General features: G+C 52.4%; 1 protein-coding gene across 1 annotated transcript in view; it reads left to right on the top strand.

The window, feature by feature from the left end:
* Positions 1 to 16,054, top strand: part of FAM19A3 (family with sequence similarity 19 member A3, C-C motif chemokine like) — an 83,339-nt gene extending 67,285 nt beyond the window's left edge. The window contains exon 6 of the mRNA XM_025215049.1: positions 15,978 to 16,054. Within this exon, the coding sequence (XP_025070834.1) occupies positions 15,978 to 15,983 (6 nt within the window). The 3' untranslated portion in view covers positions 15,984 to 16,054. The remainder of the gene's footprint in view (positions 1 to 15,977) is intronic.
* The last annotated feature ends 3,541 nt before the right edge of the window (positions 16,055 to 19,595 follow it).

The following is a 19,595-nucleotide window of genomic DNA, read 5'->3' as shown; positions in this document are numbered from 1 at the left end:
TAATAATGCTGAGCTCTGAATGCCTGGCGCCATACCGTGTGCGCCTGCCACTCATGCTGCTCCACAGGTGCCTGAAGGATGGGGAGGTTGCTGGTGTCCAGAGGGAGAGCAGGGAGGGGTGCTGGGCCTCAGCGGCGGGGAGCAGAGCTGTCTGACCTGCAATGTGCTGGTGCAGAGCCTGGCTGGCTGCAATGCCTCTGCTCACCTTACACGGAGCCCCTCACCCTTGCATCAGCTGCCAGCCACGAGGGCACAAGCCATGCCTACTCCTCTGATCAGCCCAAGCCAGAGGCTGCAGCAACACGTGCAACCAAATGCAGATTTCAAGAGAGACTGTGAGCGAGCAGCAGGGGTTTGATCAGATGCAAAGCAAAGGCCCCGGGGCAAGTGGCCTGTTGCTGAAGTGAGGCAAGGCAGGAAGTGCAGGTAACGGCTCCAGCAGGCATCGGTACCCACTGCCATCTCAGAGCAGCCCCAGAGCAAGCAGTCACACCTTCCCACTTGGCAGGCCCCAGGAAATGCATAAAGCCAGTGCAGGGTTTTCTGCTTGCAGACCCGTTCTTTGCTGCGCGTGGCTCTGGTGCACCTGCTCCATACCCCACAGGCGCAGACATCCACAGTCCTTGGGGTGCACAGCTTGAGCCACATGCCGCTCGTCACTCGCTTGGCGTGCATGGTGCACTTCCTTCCCCTTGCCCCTGCTGGGTCCCCTTTTCCCTCTACCCTTCCTGAGTCTTCCTCTGCTTTTGGCTCTTGCCTTCATTGGCCAGCTCTTTGGGACAAGACTGTCTTCTCGTAGGACTACCGTGGACTCAGCGCCTTCGGGCACTGCTGCAATTTATAACTACAGCAATGACTACGTCCACTGTAAAAGCCTTGTGAGCGAGCACTAAAGGAACCGTAGGGTTGGAGAGGAACTTGAGAGACCATCCGATCTATCGCCACGTGCCAAGGCAGGACCAAAGCAAGGGAAGCAACAGAGTAGACCAGAGATTGCCTTCCACGCCGTTGAGCCGGGGTGATCCAGACCAGGGAGCGATGAAGGGAGAGGGGAGGACTGCTGCCAGCTGAACAGGCTGGCTGGGGTTCCCAAGGGAAGACCAAAGGTCCTCTTCTCCTCGATGCTGCTACCAAATGTGAGACCCCATCAGCACATCTTCCAGCTTCCCTCCATCTCCAGAAGCTGAGCTCGGAGAGCATTAATTGGGCTGCTATTAGCCATTGAATAGGTGCGGTTTTTATCCTCTTGCTAATGAATGATGCTTACATGCAAATAAGGAGTTATTATTTATGTGCCAGTGGCTGATGAATTATTCATTGGCGAAAAAATCTCCAGGGACCAGCCAAAGGAAAGCACAATAAGCAATTAACTGCTTTCATCAGTGCTGCTTGCACCTCATTAGTCTGTATTCGTGTAATCAATACTTTTCCCCAGAATATATTTGTTGCAGAAAGCTAAAAGAGGGCATGAGCCCTGCAGCGTCCAGGAAGATGCATGCTAATGGTTGGCGGAGGGCAGGGGGCACCGGGGAGGAGGGGGCCCTTCTTTTGCCCTTGCTTTTCTAGGAGTCTTGGGGGAAGGAAGTGTGGTCCAGCGGAGGAGGGGGCATTTCCCGTGGTCTCTGGATCTTTGCACCTCCTTGGTGAGCTCTGATCCAAAGCCCACTGAAGTCAATGGACAGGTCGTAGTTTTTCCCAGAGCCTGGAAAGGACCTGGTGCAGCCAGTACCTTGCTGCTGCAGATGACCTGTCTCATCCTCCTCTTCATCCTCTGCTCAAAGGAGCTGTTCTTCTATTCATCCCCCCTCATTCAAACTCTCCCCTCCCCTATACGTATCCTATGAGGCAAGAGCAACGTCACCAGGAGCAATTGCCCTGACTTGGAGGGCCAGGTTCCTTTGTGGGAGGCAACGTTCAGGTCAGCATACGCCACAGCAGGCATGAGTGGTTGCAAAGTCTCATCGTGGGTATCTGGTGCCCTGAGCCCCTGTAACTGCCTCTGCACAGGGCAGCAAGAGCGAAGCCCCAGGTGCTTGTCGGGGAAGCACTGTCTACCAGTATGTACTTGTACAGCGCCTAGCACAGCCAGGCACTGATCTCAGCCGGGGCCTTTAAGTGCCTCTGTAATCGCAGCACGAACACGTCTGAAGCATTCGCATCCTCCGACTGCAGCCACGGGCCCGGAGCACAGGCCCTCCTGCCCAGACCAATCAATAAACCGCTAACAGCGCCTATGTTTTTAATGACTGATTTTTAAATAGAAATTAATACTCCTAACAAGCTGATTAAACACTGACAACCAACTGAAAAGTGTTTTTAATTAAATCTACATACGAACAATTGGCCCGAATGATAACAATGAGTTTGTTGTGGGAATTGTGTTTGCGCAAAGAGAGCCAAACCTCTTCTTGCGAAGAAAAGGAGGCAGCGCCTCATCACAACTACGCGCCCGCTGGGGTCCGATCCCACGCTTTCACCGGGCCTCGCTTTGCAGGGGTCACTCACTCGCCGAAAATCGAGCACATGCATGAGTATCTGCAAGACCGAGACCTTCAACTAAAGTCTGAACAGTAGTGAAATTGCAAATATAAACTGATAGAGCTGTAGCTTTGTTTCGCTTTCAATCAACTCCCCCCCCCACCCACCCCCCAAATTCTGCTAATTGTTTTTTTCTAATTTTGGAGGTGATCTTTCCTTTGCAAGCTTTCACTGGAAAATCTTAAGATTTCTTGGGAAATACTGGTATAGCTGCCATTGCTTCCTTACTCATGGACTTTTCATGAGAAGGATTTTTTTCTTTTTAAATCAGGCAAGGAAAAAAACCTGCAAACCCTAACTTTCCCGAGCTAGAAAGTCCATGTGTCTTGGGAGGAAACAGTAAAAGCTTCAAAACTGGGGCTTTTGACAGTTTGGTTTTGGCCAAGATAAAAACAAATGTTTCCAGGAGATTTCAGGCTCCACTCGAGCAGTTTAAAAATCATTAGCTTGGCAGTTAAATTCAGTTGTTTGGCCTCAGTACAATTTTACATATTTCAGTAAGTACGGGACGGTGCCAAAGGAATCTAATGTAGCGTAATCATTATGAAAGAGATGAAGTATGCACGGGGCTACGGGAGAGCAGAAGAAAAGCAGAGATCATAGCAAAAGCCGGCTGGCACAGGCTCTTTGCTCTCTAATGCCACCATTGATAAATGTTGAAGCAAAGCTCATAAGTTAAGGGAGTCCCCAACGTCCGGCTGGCTGCCCCGGGGGTCTCCGGTGCAAGGTGGTGAGAATGGATGAGATCCCCCTCGTTCCCCAGAAAGCTGTCCTGGCCTCCAGGTCTGCTGAGCAGCATGTGGAGGCTGAGACCATTGCTGGAGAGGAGGGATGCTAGGACCGGGGGGCTCTGGAAGGGATGGAGGAGGCTCACTCCAGCACTGCTGGAGCCAGAGATGACCGTCGAGGGTGGCGGCTGAGCCCAGTCTGGAGTTTTCCCCGTGCCAGAGAGGCCCATGTCTGGCTGGGACAGGGACAGAGGCTTAGGTCTTGTGAGACAGAAAGAGGTGAAGACGGGGAGGGAGAGGGGCTGTCAGGTGCAGTACAGCAGCCGCCCGAGGAGTGCTAGTGCCACTCTGCCTGTGACCTCCTGGCTCCGCTGTGATACGCCCCTGCAGCCCGTTTGCCCTAGAAAGGGACTTCTCCCTCCGGCGCTTGCTAGCCTGTTCCAGTCTGGGCCGCGACGACAAGCGAGAGGAGACAGATCCAACCCGACGGAGCATCAAACATCTGGCCTTTGTTGGGGGTGAGGCCGCAGAGGCTTCCCCTGACCCGCTGACACGAGGCTGTCTTTCCCTTGCTGGATGCCCTGATCCTGCGTAACAAAGACGCCGCCTCAGCTCGGCTTTTTTTCAGTAATTGTGTTTGATTTTCTGTTTCAGGACATTTTGTCTGGCTGGTGTGATTTAGAGACGCTGATTGCATTTATCTACTTCCCTCTAGTGCTCCGGATCATTTTCACTTTTCACACCCTATAAGTGTCAGACACTGCGTCTCACTTCCCTGTTTTACAAATACCTTCTTCCCTAGACCCCCCCGCCCTTGCTCATGTGAAACAAGTGTTCAGCTGTGTTTTCTGGGCCTCTTTCATCTCCCCACCGCCCCCTCTAATTTCCTTTCCCTTTAATCTGACAGGATGTCACTTGTGAAATACATAAATAAATGGGAGAGCTGTGGCTGTCTCTGCTGCTGAAGCAAACCGCTCGGCAGGCCCGCTGCAGAGCCTGGCAGGGCGCTAGGGAAAGCTGCCTGCTTTCCAGCCCCTGCCCCTGGTTCATCTCTAGCCTTTGGCATTTCCCCTGACACCTGGAGAGCTGCGGTGGTTGGGTTTCATTACCGAACGCAGCCAACTCCTTTGGAAGTTTTAAAAAGGCCCCGTGGAGACAACAAGGAGGTTTGGGCTGCAGGGCCGTGGACATGGGAGCTGTGAGCATCACAGTCAGCAAACTCTTCCCTGCTTCAAAACACCAAGCTAGCAGGCAAGCCGGGGAAGTCGGAGAGCAAGGGGAGGGCTGCAGCGTGGTCTCAGAGCTGCAGGCAGGAATGAATGAGCTGCTCACAGCCCACCTGCATCGCCAGTGGTAGCTGGTTTCCCACGGCAGTTCGGCCGTGTACTGCCGCTGCATTCCTGAAGGTTTTCTCCCATTTGGAAGCAGCTGTTGAATGATTTCAATGCAGCCAAATTGCCAGCTTGGAGACTAGAGCTGATTTAGCTAAATTCCACCCCCAAAGTTTTGCCTTCGCTTGTAAGCAAGGCTGGCACGGCCACAAAGCTCAGCCAGCAGCAGCAAGCATCTTCCCTCTTCCCGGTCCCCCTCCGACCGGTGCTGGGCGGCGCTTGGGGTCATAGCAATCGCTGGTGGCTGCAGAGGAAGAACGCCGCGAGGCCCTCGGGCGAATGTGCCCCGCACAAGGGCTGCACGCGCACCCCACGCTGCTTCTCTGCACGGGACTGCCTTTGAGCTGAGAGCGTCAGCAGCTCCGTTGCTTTGTCGCTTGCTCATCCGCCTGTAGCACAAATCTCCTTCCCCAGGTGTGAGATCTATTGAAACTAGATACTGCCTGCTGCCTTGGCCTGGCCCCTTCCCCTTGTTTCACCTCCGGGTACCAGCCCTGCAATTGAGGCTCCTTTTCTACAGTGAGCGGCACTTACTTGGATTTCCCCCCCCTCCAAATGTCACCATTTTCGCTCAGTTGAGACTTGCTGGACTTTGCAGGCGTCTGAACCTGGGGCAGGGCTGCAAGAGCCTTGTGAAGCCTTCCCAGGCTCCTGAGCCGTGGCAGCCTCCTTGCTCGCCAGCCATATTGGGCCTGAAAGATTTGGAGCAAGGTCAGTGGCATGCCAGAGAGAGGACAAAGCAGAAGGGAGAGTTTCCTGCCTCCTTGCCTGGCACGAGTCTCATATAACTAACCTCCATGGCTGTGTATTTCAGGTGTACTGGGGACCAGGAGCTGCTGGTTGGGTGGTGTTTTCTTGCCCTGTAGAGATCCAGGGCAAAGGGTTAGCCTTGGGTCCCCTCTGCTGCTGAAACGGGCTCTCAGCAGGGCACCTAGGCACGACCCGTCTCAGTTTGCCAGAAGAGAAAATACTTGCCTGCTCTGCGCAGCGCCCATTTGAGCTGCACGAGGGGTGGCGATACCTAATGACTCTGCCAGTGTGTAATTGTGGGAGAAAACCATCAATTAGGAACCGTGTCAGCCTGAAATCCAAGTGCCTCGCCTTCCTCGGGGGGATGACCCCGTGCTTACACCGGTGCTGAGAGCTCGTGCTCGGCCGTTACTGTGGCTTTGTAACGAGTCTCAAGACGGGTATTGCTAAGAGCAGAAGTAAGGATCCAGGCAGCGCTTGCTATCGCCTGTCAGTGCTCCAAGCTCTCCTGTCACTGTCTTAACAATGCTCCAGCTTTTTGCATCTGTTTTCTTCAGTCCTAGCAATGGCAAGGCTTTGCGAACTGAGTGATGGGGGCTCTCAGCCGTGCACAGGGTCCCATTGTCCTCACGCACCCCGGAGCAGGGGGGAAAATGAGGCACGTCAGATCACGACTGCCCGTGGACACGACCTGCCCCTTCTGCTGTGTCACCTGGCGGGTCTCCTCTCCATCCCCCGAGATACCCCGTGTGCCAGAGGAGGGTGGGAGGGAGAGGCAGTGTATCTCCAGCGTTGTGACAGCTGTCATACCAACCATTGTGCTTCCTTCCATGCATGTGGCTCAGCAAGGAAGAGAACAAAGGAGCCGGTCTATTGTCAATGCGACGGCACAAGGGGGGTGTTAAAATAAATAAATAATCATGAGCACACCCTGCCTTGACAGACAGCTCCTAATACACATTCCTTGGGAGACATTTGCTTAGACAATATATTCAAATACATCTCCAATTCCCTGTAACAGAGAGGGTTGCTTTCACTACTCTTTAAAATTCTGGTCACGCACATTTCTTAGCGCTTGCCTGCTTTGCAAATCTGTTCTTCAAATGCTGTTGTATGTTAGGGATGTCTTGAAGTTTAAGATGTCCTGGAAGAAGAGAGATAGAGAGAATAATGCTTTGAAATGTTTTGCAAAGCCTGTTTCAAAAAGTAATTGGTAATCATGGTAGTTGTATCAAGTGGAGTCCGTTAGAGGGCGGTAAACGAGACAGGAGCCGTCTTGAATGGTGTCATGTTGCCTCGGATAGAGAAGGTCCCACGCCTGGAAAGTGGCAGGAACAATCCCAGATCAGCGTGGAAGTCTGTATCAGGGCTTCTGCAGCTAGGTTTCCTATTAAGGCACCTCTCTGTTGCAATGCCCATCACAAAAGGCTAATAATTAACAGCTGCAAGGGGAGATGGGATTAGATAGCACTGTATCTCCATCTAATGATAATGCTATAATTTATATTACATCTGTCTAATCGTGTCTAGTGCTGATGGGATGTCGGCTCTAGTTTTACAAATACTGTCTGCATATTTGATTGTGCAGATGCAGCCTGGACTGCATCTCTCTCCCGCACGGTCGCCCAGTGCTCCTTATCTCCAGCTGTAAGCTCCTTGGGGCAGAAACCCTGTCTGCATGCCTTCCTGTGTGTGCGTATATGTGCGTGCAAGTGCGCGTGTGTCCGTGCTAGAGAGAGGACACAGCACCCACCACAATAGGCTCCGGCAGTAATCATTCTACCGAACTCAGTGACTGCATGCACCATACCTGCTTTATTTCAGGTGGTGTCATTCCTATAAATTACATTCCCCAATAGATTACAGAGTCAAATATAAAAGGTGTCAGACAGTATCTTGAATTAAGGATAGGAAATAGTGATGCAAAAGTGCTGGATAGAGAAGGAATTAAAGCATTTAGTCATCAGGCAAATGCAGCAACGGTGCTACATCTGAGTGATAAAGCCCATAAAGTCCCACTGTGCATGAGGGTATGTCTCCATGTGTCTATAATATACCCTCAAGATTGGCACCTGGGGATTTTCAAAAATCAGGAGATTGGCTTAAAAATCATGAGATCGGGGGAAGTTTTTGTTTTAAATTTCTTTCTGATTCCTGATCAAACTAGATCACAATTTGCTCTTCGCAGCAGACCGTCCCACCTTGGTTAATGAAGGCCGTGAGGAGTGTGGCGGCTAGGTAGATGGAAATGGGGGCATTGGTTGGGGTGAACAGCCCTACATCTCTGGGAAGTATCCCGGGGTGGTCAATCGTGTGTGGACAAGACCTGGGTTTTCCATCTCCTGGCAAAGCCTGCCCCGGCTAGCAGTCCCCCCGTTGGCTTGGCGAAGGGCCCCGCGGAGGCTGCCTGGTAGGACCGGAGGAGCCTGTGCCAGACTAGATTTCTATTGCACGTGCATGTTGCTGCCTTGCTGGGCTGTTCGAGGACAAACCATGTTGCCGTGCTGTTTCCTGAGCTGCACCTTGCAGAAACGCTGCTCTCGGCCTGGGACGGAGGGAGCAGCATCCCCTGCTCTGCAGAGCAGTCTCGTCTCCGGCGCAGGGCAGGGCATTGCACTGGGTGCCAGTCGGGGTCACGCGAGAGCATTTCGTGGAGTGGCTCGGAGATTGCCTTAGCCACGGGTGACTCGCAGAACTGGCTGGTCTCCGGCTGGCTGGGTCGCGCACGCTCGTTCGCTCTCTCTCACTTGCGTGTGTCTTTCGGGTGAGGCCTCGCAGCACACGCCGTGCTACACGGAGCTGTTAGGACACCGTCTGGTTAGAAAGGAAGCGCCTCCCACAGCACAGCGTGGTCCCCAGTCGGCTGCGCGAGATGATGATACGCTTGGAGATGAGCTGGCCTGAGCACAGCGCCTATCCCAGCCTGAATATCTGGCAAAGGAGGAGCAGGTGGGGAAAGCGAGGCATGCAGAGAAATGGCTTACCCCACATCGCCCCAGTGCTTGGCAGGCCGCTTGACTCCGGTGATGCCCCCCAAGTCTCTCGCGCCTCCTCGCTCGGCATCAGACTGAAAGGAAAGGTTTAGCGAGGCGACAGCAGTCAACAGTTGAGGACAGGCTCTCGCTGGTGCTTTTAGCAATTAGCGGGTTCCCACCGAACAGCCAGCCTCTCGCAGCTGCCTGGAGGCACGAGCAGCTCCTACCCTCGTCCTCTGCTAGCTTAGCGCGTGCTTGAGAGACAAGTCTGCGCTCCCTCCGAGCGTTGCGAGCGAGGCTGTCGGCTCCCGTCTCGTCCTGAGACCTGCTCAAAGGCCCTGGGTGTGTAAAGGAGCCCTTACAAATCTCGGTGACCTTCAGTAGCATTTCTCTCACCGCTGAGCCGGAGGCCAGCGCCGGGAAACATTTCCTCTGCGTTATCAATTCAAGCCAATCAGCTGTAAAACAAGTTGTATAAGGCCCTGCACCGAACACGGGGAATGTGTGTTGTGAATCTCGCCCGGAGAACCTGCCGTCAGCTCGTTGCTGACAGCTTTTTATAGGTGCCGGATTGCATCTGCCATGGAGAGGCAAAGTCGCTCCAAAGTGCGTTGCGCGGGCCTCCTTATCTAGCCACGCTGAGCGGCTGATGTTGCAGTTACTATCCAATGAAGTGCAAAACAATTATATGGATGCCTGTAATTCAATTGGTTTATTTGGAGCTGTAAAAGCAGGCAGCTGGACGCTGCAGCCCGTGCCAGCGGTACAAGAAAACCGCACTTGAGAAATTCAAGGAGTCGGATACCCGCCAAACGGGCGAACAGGCCACCTTGCTTCCCCGGGCAGAGCTGGAGCCAGCACCTCCAGGCGTTCCCAGGAGGCAGAGCCTGACTGAAGGGACTAGCTTCACAATGAGCCCACGTGGCTACAAATCCAGGCTCCGGCGGAGCAGGGGGCATATCCTGCAGCTGAGGATCCCTCTGGAAATACTAGCTGTCCCCTGCATGAGCTGGGAAGGCTCCTTCTGGTCCCAGGGCTGTGCAAACCAGTCAGACCAAGGATCCCAGCCATGGCCGTGCACTGGGTTTGGAGCTTGTTTTCCTTGCTTACTTGCATCTGGTCCCTGCATGACACGAGCAGGAGCCAGGCCAGAATAAAAGCAACCTCTGAACTCAACACGGGTCCCTCATTCGAGGCGGGTGAGAGGGGTTCGAGGTGGGACAGCGCTGCGACATGAGAGCTGGCCCCTCCAAGCCCTTTGCCAGAGCACTGGATGCACTGAGCAGACCTGTCACCTCTCTGCACCGTGTTTTCAATATGCTGAGACATGAACGGCGCGTCCCAGGTACCCCAGACGGCTCCCAGTGCCCACCAGCTCTGCGGCCCTGCAGACAGGAGCGGGATGGCTCGACCCACAAGGTCCAGGCTGCGTGTGCCCTGAGATCAGCCTCCCAGGCCAGCGAACGCTGCTCAGCTCTCAGCCTGCAACCCTGACCTGTCCGCCCGGGCTGGTCAGTGGTGCCCCTTCAGCCCGTCCAGAAATGGGGGGAGAAGCACAGACCGTCCGAGCCCCTGGCAGCGTGCTCGGGAGCAGCCCCGGCTGAGCACGGCCCTCCGACTTGCTTTCAAATGACTCTGTCTCTTGTTGCATCAGGAACATTGTCCCCCTCGACTTCAATTGACTTTGCTTTGCCTTTCCTCCCATCAAGAGGCTTCCTGTGACATTACCGAGACATCTCTGCGCGCTCTCCAGGGAGGAGTGTTGACAGCCCCGTGTCACCGCTGCCATGTAGCCCTGGTTTATAATGACAACAAATTCTATCAAAATAAATAGCTCCATTACCAAGCCGGCGAGGAAAGTGGCTGCTGCACCTACATACCCATCAGTTACTCGGCATCATCATCTCCCCCTCCCAGGATCTGGAGGCAGTAGGACTTCTCGCCTGGATGCAGGGATAGCAAAACTCAGCATGATAAAGCGATGATGCTTTTGGTCCAGTCCCTGAAAGCTAAAGTGTGAGAAGCCACTCAGGTATTCTGCAGCTTGCTATTACCCTGAACAGTGAACAATTAAATCATTAAGTGTTTTAACAAGTCACCCTGGCTTTTGAATTGCCCGGTGTCTGTCTACACTCGGCAGGACCTGTGCCAGCACAGTGGGGTGGTGTATGCCAACGGGCGCTAAAAGTCATGGCTTGGCCCCGGTGCTACCAGCAACGAGCTCAACGAGCACTTGAGGATAGGGGACAGCTTTTTGTTCTGCCTCCCTGGCACCTGGGGCATGGGTCCATGCCTGGACATGAGATCTTCATTCGTCCGTACGTCCCATCCCATCCCATCCCATCTGCCTAGCCGGGACAGCGTAGCGTTGGCTCATAATTACCTGGTTTGTGGCAGCCCCTACGTGAAGCAGGGTGGAGCTCAGTGTATTATTGCTTTTCTATGGTTACCAGAAAAAGCGTGGCCAATCAGGCTCTGGAGCAGTGTAAAGCAGCAGCAGAAAAGCAGGAAAAATGGCAGCTGAGGTTGATCAATGGCCCAAAGCCGCAGCTAAGTTATTTACTGGAGCTGAGAGAACGTGTCGCCACCAGTCGTTTGCGATATGCATTTATCCTCGCTTCCTTCTTGACGACTGTTGACGTCCGAGTTGTCTTTTCTCTGCATGTATTTATGGCTAGCAAGTATTTGGCGCTTCTCTTTTTAACTCCCCCGCAGTGTTTGCGAACTGAGCTCCGCGTATGTTGAATTCCCCAGGCTGAGCATTCGGCTCTGCGCCTACGTGGCCAAACCCCGCCGAGTTGCATGGTGTTGCCCTGTTCGCGGAGCTGGCCAGTGGGCAGACAGACTGATCCATTCAAGTCCATGGAGCTAAGTGGGTGGACAAACAGCGGGACGGAGCAGAGACTCTCCTGCCATCATTGAAGTATCTGCTCTGACTCCTTGCATAACATCGGCCATAGGTTACCCAGCAGGCTGAGCTCGATAACTGGTGCCAGACCCTCATAACGCATGCAGGAGACCAAGCCCTGGCTTGCACTGCTGTGCCCCCATTCGACTGCCCCTGGTCCCAGTCAGAGCGGGTGGAGGGCCACCAGTTTTGAGTCCAAGTTTAGAAAGCAAGGATCATATTGGTTCTTGCCTACAAGGAAATATCTGCTATTTATTACCCTGTCTAGCACGGCTGGAAAGAAAGAGCGGCATCTAAGAAGTTATCCAAATCTCCCAGTTGGCTGAATGCGTTGGGATCGTCTAAAATAAAACACAATAAAAATAATATTTTGAGATGGGGAGAGGCAGCACTGTTTGAGAGCCGGCCTGCGTGGGAATAGAGCAACGCAACGGCACACGAGAGATTTCAGGGCTGTTTGCAGGGCTGGGGTGGGGCGATGTTTGATTTTCTGTGGCTGAGATTGGCTTGGCTCAGTCTCTTAATGTATGCTGTGTGGTACTAATCACCATTTCAGAGCAGCCCAGCTGCAGCTCAAAGCCTCCTGCATTCACAATGTGGCCTCAATGCAGTCAAACAGTACTTAGAAGTTACATTTCATTCAGAACAACTGTAGTCCGGATAAAATTACACTAAAAGGATGCAAATGAACTGCAGTTTCTTTTCATTCCCCCCACCCTTAACTGCAGTTATTCTGTCGCAAGTGGATTTATGTACATTGGCTGCAGGTTTTAATTGCTGTTTGCATACACAGCAGTGTTATTTCCAAGCAGTAAAATTGTATTTCTATTCCACATCCAGATCTAAAGCCCAGCAGAAAAATTATTGGTATGTGTGTTTGGTACCAACCACATCTTAATCTGCCCGTAGAGCTAGTGGAGAGAAGGGACCAAGTATATTTGTTTTCTTCAAAACACTTAGTCAAATACACAGGGACGCCAGGAGAAAACTAAGTGTGCACTGCCTCCGTCCGAGGCCAAGCGAAGAAAGGGGGTGGGATATCAGAAGAAGAAAAATGGGATATAAGGAAATAACCATTGCCCGGGCAGGAGGGGAGCTCTCCAGCAGCCAGTAAAAATTCCCACCCTGCAATCTCAGCTGGTCGCGAGCACGCCCGGCGTTGTGCTCACAGGGATTCAGGGGTTGCTCTGCCATTTTTAAAAGCCATTGATTCAACCTTGCTCATGTCCTAGCCCACCAGGAACCAAATCCAGCCAGTTAAGGGCTGCAAATGCAAAGCACATGCTCCCTTGATCCTTATTTCTCCTCCTGCTCCCTCCTGCACGTGGCACTTGGGAAGGTCTGGGGTGACTTGACTTCCAGAAGAAGAGAGGGTGCAAATATTGGGGCTGGCTAGGACAAAGAGGAGACAGGTCAGATGGGATGTGAGCAGGTAGCCCACACACAGTGGATGCCATGGACAAGCTTGCTCCTCTTGGCCAGCACAAGTGAGTAGGGAATAATAGCAAAAATAAGGCGATGTTTTTTATGCCCTGTGCAACTCCTGCCGTGAGATAAAGTGGAAGCAAAGGCCTTCGGTCAGCAGGATGGATTCCTAGAGCTAACACAGGACCAGGATGTTCATAGGGGGTCTAACACCTCAAGTTGAAAGGCATAACCTGACCTGACTACCACTGCGGGTTTGGAGCAAGCAACGTCTGTGAGCAACTTTCTCCGTGACAGCTGTGTCGCCTTGGCTCTGCAGCAGTCGGTGCTTTGGAGATGGGAGACCGAGCTGGATCGACCCTGGTCTGATCAGGTATGGTGACTGCCACGTTCGCCCAGACCGGATACATGCGTGTCAGCAGCAGCGATGGAGGGTCTGCTCACAGAAACTCCAGGCCCAAGGCTGGCCGGGTTCCCTCGGGAGTCATCGGTTGTGTTGGTTGACTTTTTGCACTGCCAGGCCGCGTGCATGGCACTCCTCCCTCTCCAAGGGCTGCAGCAGGAGGCTTCTGGACTCGGGCTCCTCATGGACACGTTGCAAAAGGCATCAAGCGGAAACCCCGCAGCAGTGCACGCCACGTCCCGTGGGGCTCCTTGTGCTGTCTAGTCCACGTGTACTGGCTCCAACTTAGGGGGTGATCCCCAGGACCCCACGGATGGGCTCTCAGTGCACCTGCACACTCCCCCCCACACCTCTCTTTACCCTGCATGCGTCCGAGGGGCAGCCTGTCTGCGGTGAGCCTACAGAGGCCTGAGACAGGGAAACACTGGCCAGCTGCAGGCTCCTGCCACGGCTCCGCATGCTCCCCTGCTTCCAGCAGTGGCTTCCCCATCTCGGTCAGGTGGAGAAATCAGCTCTGTAACTAGAACAAAATACAAGCCTTGATGGCAACCATCCCCCTGGGACTCCCTGGAGCTGCTTGGGAGGTTACCTTACACCTGCCGTGAGAGCCTCGCGCTATTGAGGGCAGCAGGGGTCTCGTCGCCTCCCCGTGCTCCTTTAATTGGATATCACAGCGCAGCTCGGATGCTGCTGCCCTCGGCCAGGCACGCGGAGAGGACCAATAATCTCCAAAGGATGGATTGGGTTGTTATTGGCCCCGGCTCTTATCTCGGGGCCTGTAGCAACAAGCAGTTCCGTTTTTCCATCTCCTCTCCCCTGCACAGCGTTTGTCAGGGGAACGAACTGGGCTGCCACTCGGCAGGGCCAGGAGTGCAATGCAGGGCACGCTGCAGCCGGAGGCACAACTTCCCTAGGAAAACAGGCTGGAGAGCGGCCACTGTCACCCCTGACAGACGGCGCCTTGCTATCGTGGCCAGGCTGGACCCTGCTGGAAGCAGCGGCTAAATCCCTGGACGCCGTGGGTGCAGCGGGGTGCGGGGCGCGCTGCCATTCCCGGCTATGACCGCGCTTTTGGGGCGCAGGTGTGTTTGCTGGCTTTCCCCGCTGCACCCTCGGAGTTTGCTGTGCCGCGCTGGCTGAAGCACCGGGGTTGTAACGGTGCTGGTTGGCACATGCAGTGCCGATGGAAAGGGTGTTTGCAGGGGTCCTGTTCTCTTATAGGAAAGGGGGGAAGCAGAAGGAGCGTGGAGACCGTGAGCTGAGGCGCTGCAAGGCAGAGCCGGCCGGCGGAAATCCCGCCTGTGCGACAGGGCCCGGGCAGGGGCCCGGCGGGTGGTGCGGGCTCTTTGTTGTTGCTGTTGAGCCTAGCCTAATTTGACAGGTTATTGGTAGGACATTCTGGAAAGCTAATCACTCTGGGACTTCTACCTTGGCACCCGCTAATTAATTATTTAACTAACCCCTGCCTGAGGCGAGTGAAGGCAAAATAGTGTGACAAGTTATGCACTGAATGTTAAAACGTGTGTGTTTTCTCTTAAGCTAGTTACACTATACAGATTTCTTTCTTTCTTTCTTTCTTTCTTTTTTTTCTTTTCCTACTCCCCGGTTGATCAATTATTTAATGCATTTCATCCCAGTTCAGAGCTCCCTGAAGTGAGTTGTTTTAAATTAAATACATTTCTCTTTGAATCAACTTGAGTCCCTGGGAAATTTTTAGCTCTGCAAATGAGCTCATTTGAATTTTTGAGGTGCACCTGAAGTGTGTGTGTGTGTGTGTGTGTGTGTGTGTGTGTGTGTGTGTGAGTGTTTTCTTTATTTTTATTATTTCAAATCTCATTCCACTTTGTTCCAGGTTCAATCTTTTCCCGGCAGCACTGGCCTATGCACCGACTTATCTGAATAATTTTAAAGAGAATGTATTAAAAGGGCTGACGTGAAATTTCCTAAGAGAATTGATATTGTGTAACTGTCTATATCTTACGCTGCTGGCTTGTTTGGAAGGCTTCTGACAACCTCCTATTATACTTATGAGGCTGAATGAGGGTTATACTTATCTGGAAACAAAAAGAGCAGTGTTTTGTATGAAAGACTGTACTGGGGTTTTTAATGAACTTTTGCCCGTGTGTTCTCCACTCCAGCCAGCTTGGACTGACACATGCATTTCCCCCTTGATAAATTGGTATGATTGTATTGCATTATATGATTGCTTGTATGATGCTGGCTTCCTCTTACCCTCTCTATACCCATTTGTTAGAGTCAAGAAACAGGTAGATGGTCGCATGTGGGTGCTGCCTCCGCATATGTAAACTACTTATTCATCTCCCCTCTTGTACTGATATAAAAATATTGCTTGCAAAGTGCAGTATTAGGGCAGAACGTGCTTTTCTGCAGGTTTTCTTGCTGTCAGAGCAGACACGGCTGCATGATAGTCTGGAGAATGCATTTTTTAGTCTTGCTGCGGTCTTGAGATAATTGGGGCCCAGCAGGCCCGTCCCAGTTGCAAGCTCAGCTACTGGGAAGTGGGCGAATGTCCATGGAGCGAGTCAGTTCCCTGTGATGGTAAAAGGTGAGAGGGAAGGCACAGAAGGGACCCAGGTTGTTTGTTGCTAGTGCCGAGCAACTGATGGACAAGAGGGGAATGGAAATGGGACTTGCCAGCACGTCACTTTGGGTCCATGACTTCGGCCTCTCCAGGGGATGAAAAAAGAAAGAGCAGGGTTGTTTTGTCCATCACCGGCTGGCAAGGGGATCAGTACCAGGGGTGTGTGGGCTGAGAGAAGCATCCCGCCTACCGCCCCCACGCCTCTGGGGACCACCCACGGGCATCACTGGCCATTTATAGACATTATGTTTCTCTAGGTTTAATTCAGACCACAGCTCCCCAGTGCTGCCCAGCCCCAGCCCGGCCCTCAGCTTGTTAGCCTGTGAAGACCGACCTGGAGCCTCCAGGCCGGCACAGGTGGAAAGGAGCATCGAGCATCGTCCGTGCTACATTGCTTGGGCCCCGTCGTCAGCATCAGCAAAGGGCCTCCAAGAAGTGGCCCCGACCGCACAGGTATGGCTCTGGGCTCATTGCTCCGTCAAAGCTGACTGCACTAGACGGCTCCTGCGAGCACGGGCTGCTCAGGGTCACAGCATCAGGCTGCCTCCAGTGAACACCTTGCACCACCTATTTTTAGACATAGGCCCTTTCCACTGATTTCCTTAACGAACGAGAAGGTCTTGTTCTGGCATCGACAAACCAACAGTCAGTCACATCCTGCCTGTCAGGGGTGCCTTGAAGGGTGAGAGCCAGTGGAATAACTAAAAAGACAGAGAATAACTTAAGAGCAGTGCTAATGAGGCCAGGCACACAGATTTGGCTTCACCTCCACATAGTCTGTGCTCCAGTAACGGGTGCCGCAGCGCTGCTCAGCCAGACCTCTTGGTCCATGGACACGGAGGGTCCCCCCAGGCCTGCTCGTTTGCAGTCCTCTCCCTTTTCCCTGAGAAACGGTGCCATGCAGAAAGGAAGGATTTGATTTTATTGGCAATTCCACCACCACTGATAGTGACTGTAAAGTATAACGGGCATAAATAAGTTCAATAAAAATGATGTAATGGAAAAATTACTATGCAGTCTCATTAAAAGAGAATTTTACTGAGTGTTCGCTGCTCCGGTCATGAATACTTGCTCCCTGGGCTGACGGCACTGGCTTGTTACAGTGGGACAAGTTAACGCCGGAAGAGTTAACATGGATGTTGCTGAATGCCCCCTGAAGACCCCAGACCAGGGAGGTTTTGGGGACTGGCCTTCTGATTTTGGTCATGGTGACATTTCCAGCCATGCCTCGTGTTTCATTAGCAGCAAGCTGGGGCAGCAGGCAGGCATAGAGACAGATGTCACATACTAAAAGGCCTGTGCTGGCCTGGCAGCCGCGTGGCCCACCCTGCATTACTGAATCCACTGGTGCCACAGCAGTGAGTGTCTCGAGACCCTTTGACCCTCTTCCTCCAATTCTCCCCTTTGTGCTACGTCTTTTGCATTTTAAGAGCAATACATCATGAATGCAGCACAGCGGCACGGGCTCAGGTTTGGGGTCATCGGTAGGTGCTGTGCGCCCCTGGGTCGGAGGACAAATTCCACTCATTTTATTTTGGGGGGTTTTTGGACACAAAATAAAATGCACAAGGAAGAGACAGCAATTTTTGTGCTCTTGGTTCCTCTTCTTTCATCCTGCAGAAATACCGAGGACAAAGCTCCACGAGGAAGTTCACTTTTAAGCCTTAACCCAGGGGTATGGCAGGTTCTGGCATCCACCTTGCAGAGACGTGGCCCTTGGCTGTGACGCTGAGAGCCGTTTTGCCATCCATTTACGGGATCCAGCCTGGGATTTCCAGAGGGGAGCATGGGCTCAGGAAACCCATTCTCTCTTGAATGCAAATGGCATTTAGAGACTTGACCCCATTCGGCACGGTTGAAGAGTCCAGCTCTCGTTTCCGGCATGTAGAACGAAGCCCCCTTCGCCTCGGGATGCTCCGAGATAGCTGAAAATAACCCAGCTTCTCTCTCTCTCTCTCTCTCTCTCTCTCATCCGTTTCAATCTGGAGGACTTACCTTGTCATCGTGCTTATAGCAGGGCAGTCAAGGGCAGAATTTGATTAGGTGAATATATATTATTGTGCCACAACATTTGCAGGATAAAAATAACTGTCCTCTGGGTTTGTAACAGATAAGTGTCCAAACCCATTGAAAGTGAGCAGCTTTTCCTGAACTGGACGTCACAGCAGAGAGTCTCATTTAAGGAGGTGAGGAGGATTTGACAGTCCTACCCCACCTCCTAAATAACAGCTTCCAGGCTCAAGGCTGGGCAAGTCCAGAGCTGCAAACTGCCCTGAGAAGGCTATGATCTCTCTCACACGTACATCCTGGATCTTTTATCATAGAAATCAGTTCTTCAACAGACGACTCTTGCCTGTCTTTAAAGGTGGAGTTGAAACAAGATGTATAATTTAAACCTGGATCTGCTTCTTTATAATGCAAATGTACAATACTTCAAAAACTAGCTGGCTCTTCCAGTAACCTCCTTTCTTGAGATCCAATCCTGGAAGTGAAATCTTTGCCCCCAATTACTTTGTCTATAGCCTAGCAACGGTCGTAACCCCGTACAATTCCCGTTCCATCCTCGGCGAATGGAGGTTTGCTTCCACCTGGATTTTTCCGCCTGAGGGCCGACCCTTCGGCTCTGTTTTCTTTTGCCTGTCAGGATCTTAACCTTTGAGTTTTTAAAAACCCTTTAATATCTCTTCCTCCCATGTTGCACGTTGCAGGGGGAGATAATTGCACATCATTAAAAATGCACAAGTTCCAATATAAAAGCTATAAAATAACTCAGGTGACAATAAAATTCCAGTTGCCCCAAAAGACCAGATCCTGTCAGAAGATAAGTTAGCACACTAATCAAAGACTGAGATTTTCAAAGGCAGCTAAGGGAGCTAGACACTCAGCTCCTGGAAATGAATGAAAATTGGCCACTTCATTACCTTGGCCCCTTGAAAATGTGAGCCATAGGCATTAACGATGGGAAAGCCTTACAGACAATCCTGCTCATACTCTGCCACTGCTTCCTTTAGCCTCCTGTGAAGTTGCTTTTCCAGAGAGATTGTCCATGCAAGAACATCTAGGATATGAAATCTCATAGGGAACAAGGGATCCCTCTCCTGTCTGAAACTCCGGGGGGACCAAATCTCCCCATTACCGTCGAATTTTAGGGCAGCGGATGTTTTTCACGCTGAATTGTGCAAAGGCTACTGGAAATTTCAAGCAAAAGCAGCAAGGGAAAATAGCAGCCTCTCCCTCCCTGCTAAGGCTTGATTTATACAGATAATAGAGAAGAGTGGAAGGAACAGAAAAAAAATGTCATGACAAAACCCTTGGCATCCTTCTTGGCCTTGGCCACACACGCGTGTAACTCCAGAGCTCTGGGCCGCTCAGAGGATTGTCCGTCTCTCTCCAGAAACCTCTAAAACATCTACAAACACCAGCAATCAGTCGCCTCTAGAATGATTTTAAACGTCTATTTGTTTCAATTGCATTTGTTCATTATTTAAGCGGGGTGGTGGCCCCCTAACCAGTCTTTTCAAGTTACTGGGAGTAGCTAGAACAGCTACAGGCCAAGTGGACAAAGGTCAAGAAAAGGATTCCTAAGGGTGAGGGCTGTGTGACTTGGGCGCGAGCCCCCCTCGCCCCAGACGCGCACGCCCCTGGGTCCTTTGAAGCTGGGTCCGGCCCCGAAGCCATGACATGGTTCGGGCATGCCCCAGGGCCCTTATGCGGTGCACGGCATGCACGCAGTGGAAGTCCCTGGTCTGGGTCATGGGCACGTTTCAGGAGCTTTTGCAACATGCCCGGGATGGCATCTGGTTTGGGAGGGAAGACTTGTTTTCAAACACCTGCACTCATTTATCCAGGGGGCAAAAAGGTGCCGCGCGTCTGAA

The sequence above is a fragment of the Alligator sinensis genome, unplaced genomic scaffold (assembly GCF_000455745.1).
Source record: "Alligator sinensis unplaced genomic scaffold, ASM45574v1 scaffold1218_1, whole genome shotgun sequence".
In the NCBI taxonomy this organism is placed as follows: domain Eukaryota; kingdom Metazoa; phylum Chordata; order Crocodylia; family Alligatoridae; genus Alligator; species Alligator sinensis.
The sequence above is the reverse complement of the archived record's forward strand: the minus strand, read 5'-3'. Positions and strand labels throughout refer to the sequence as shown.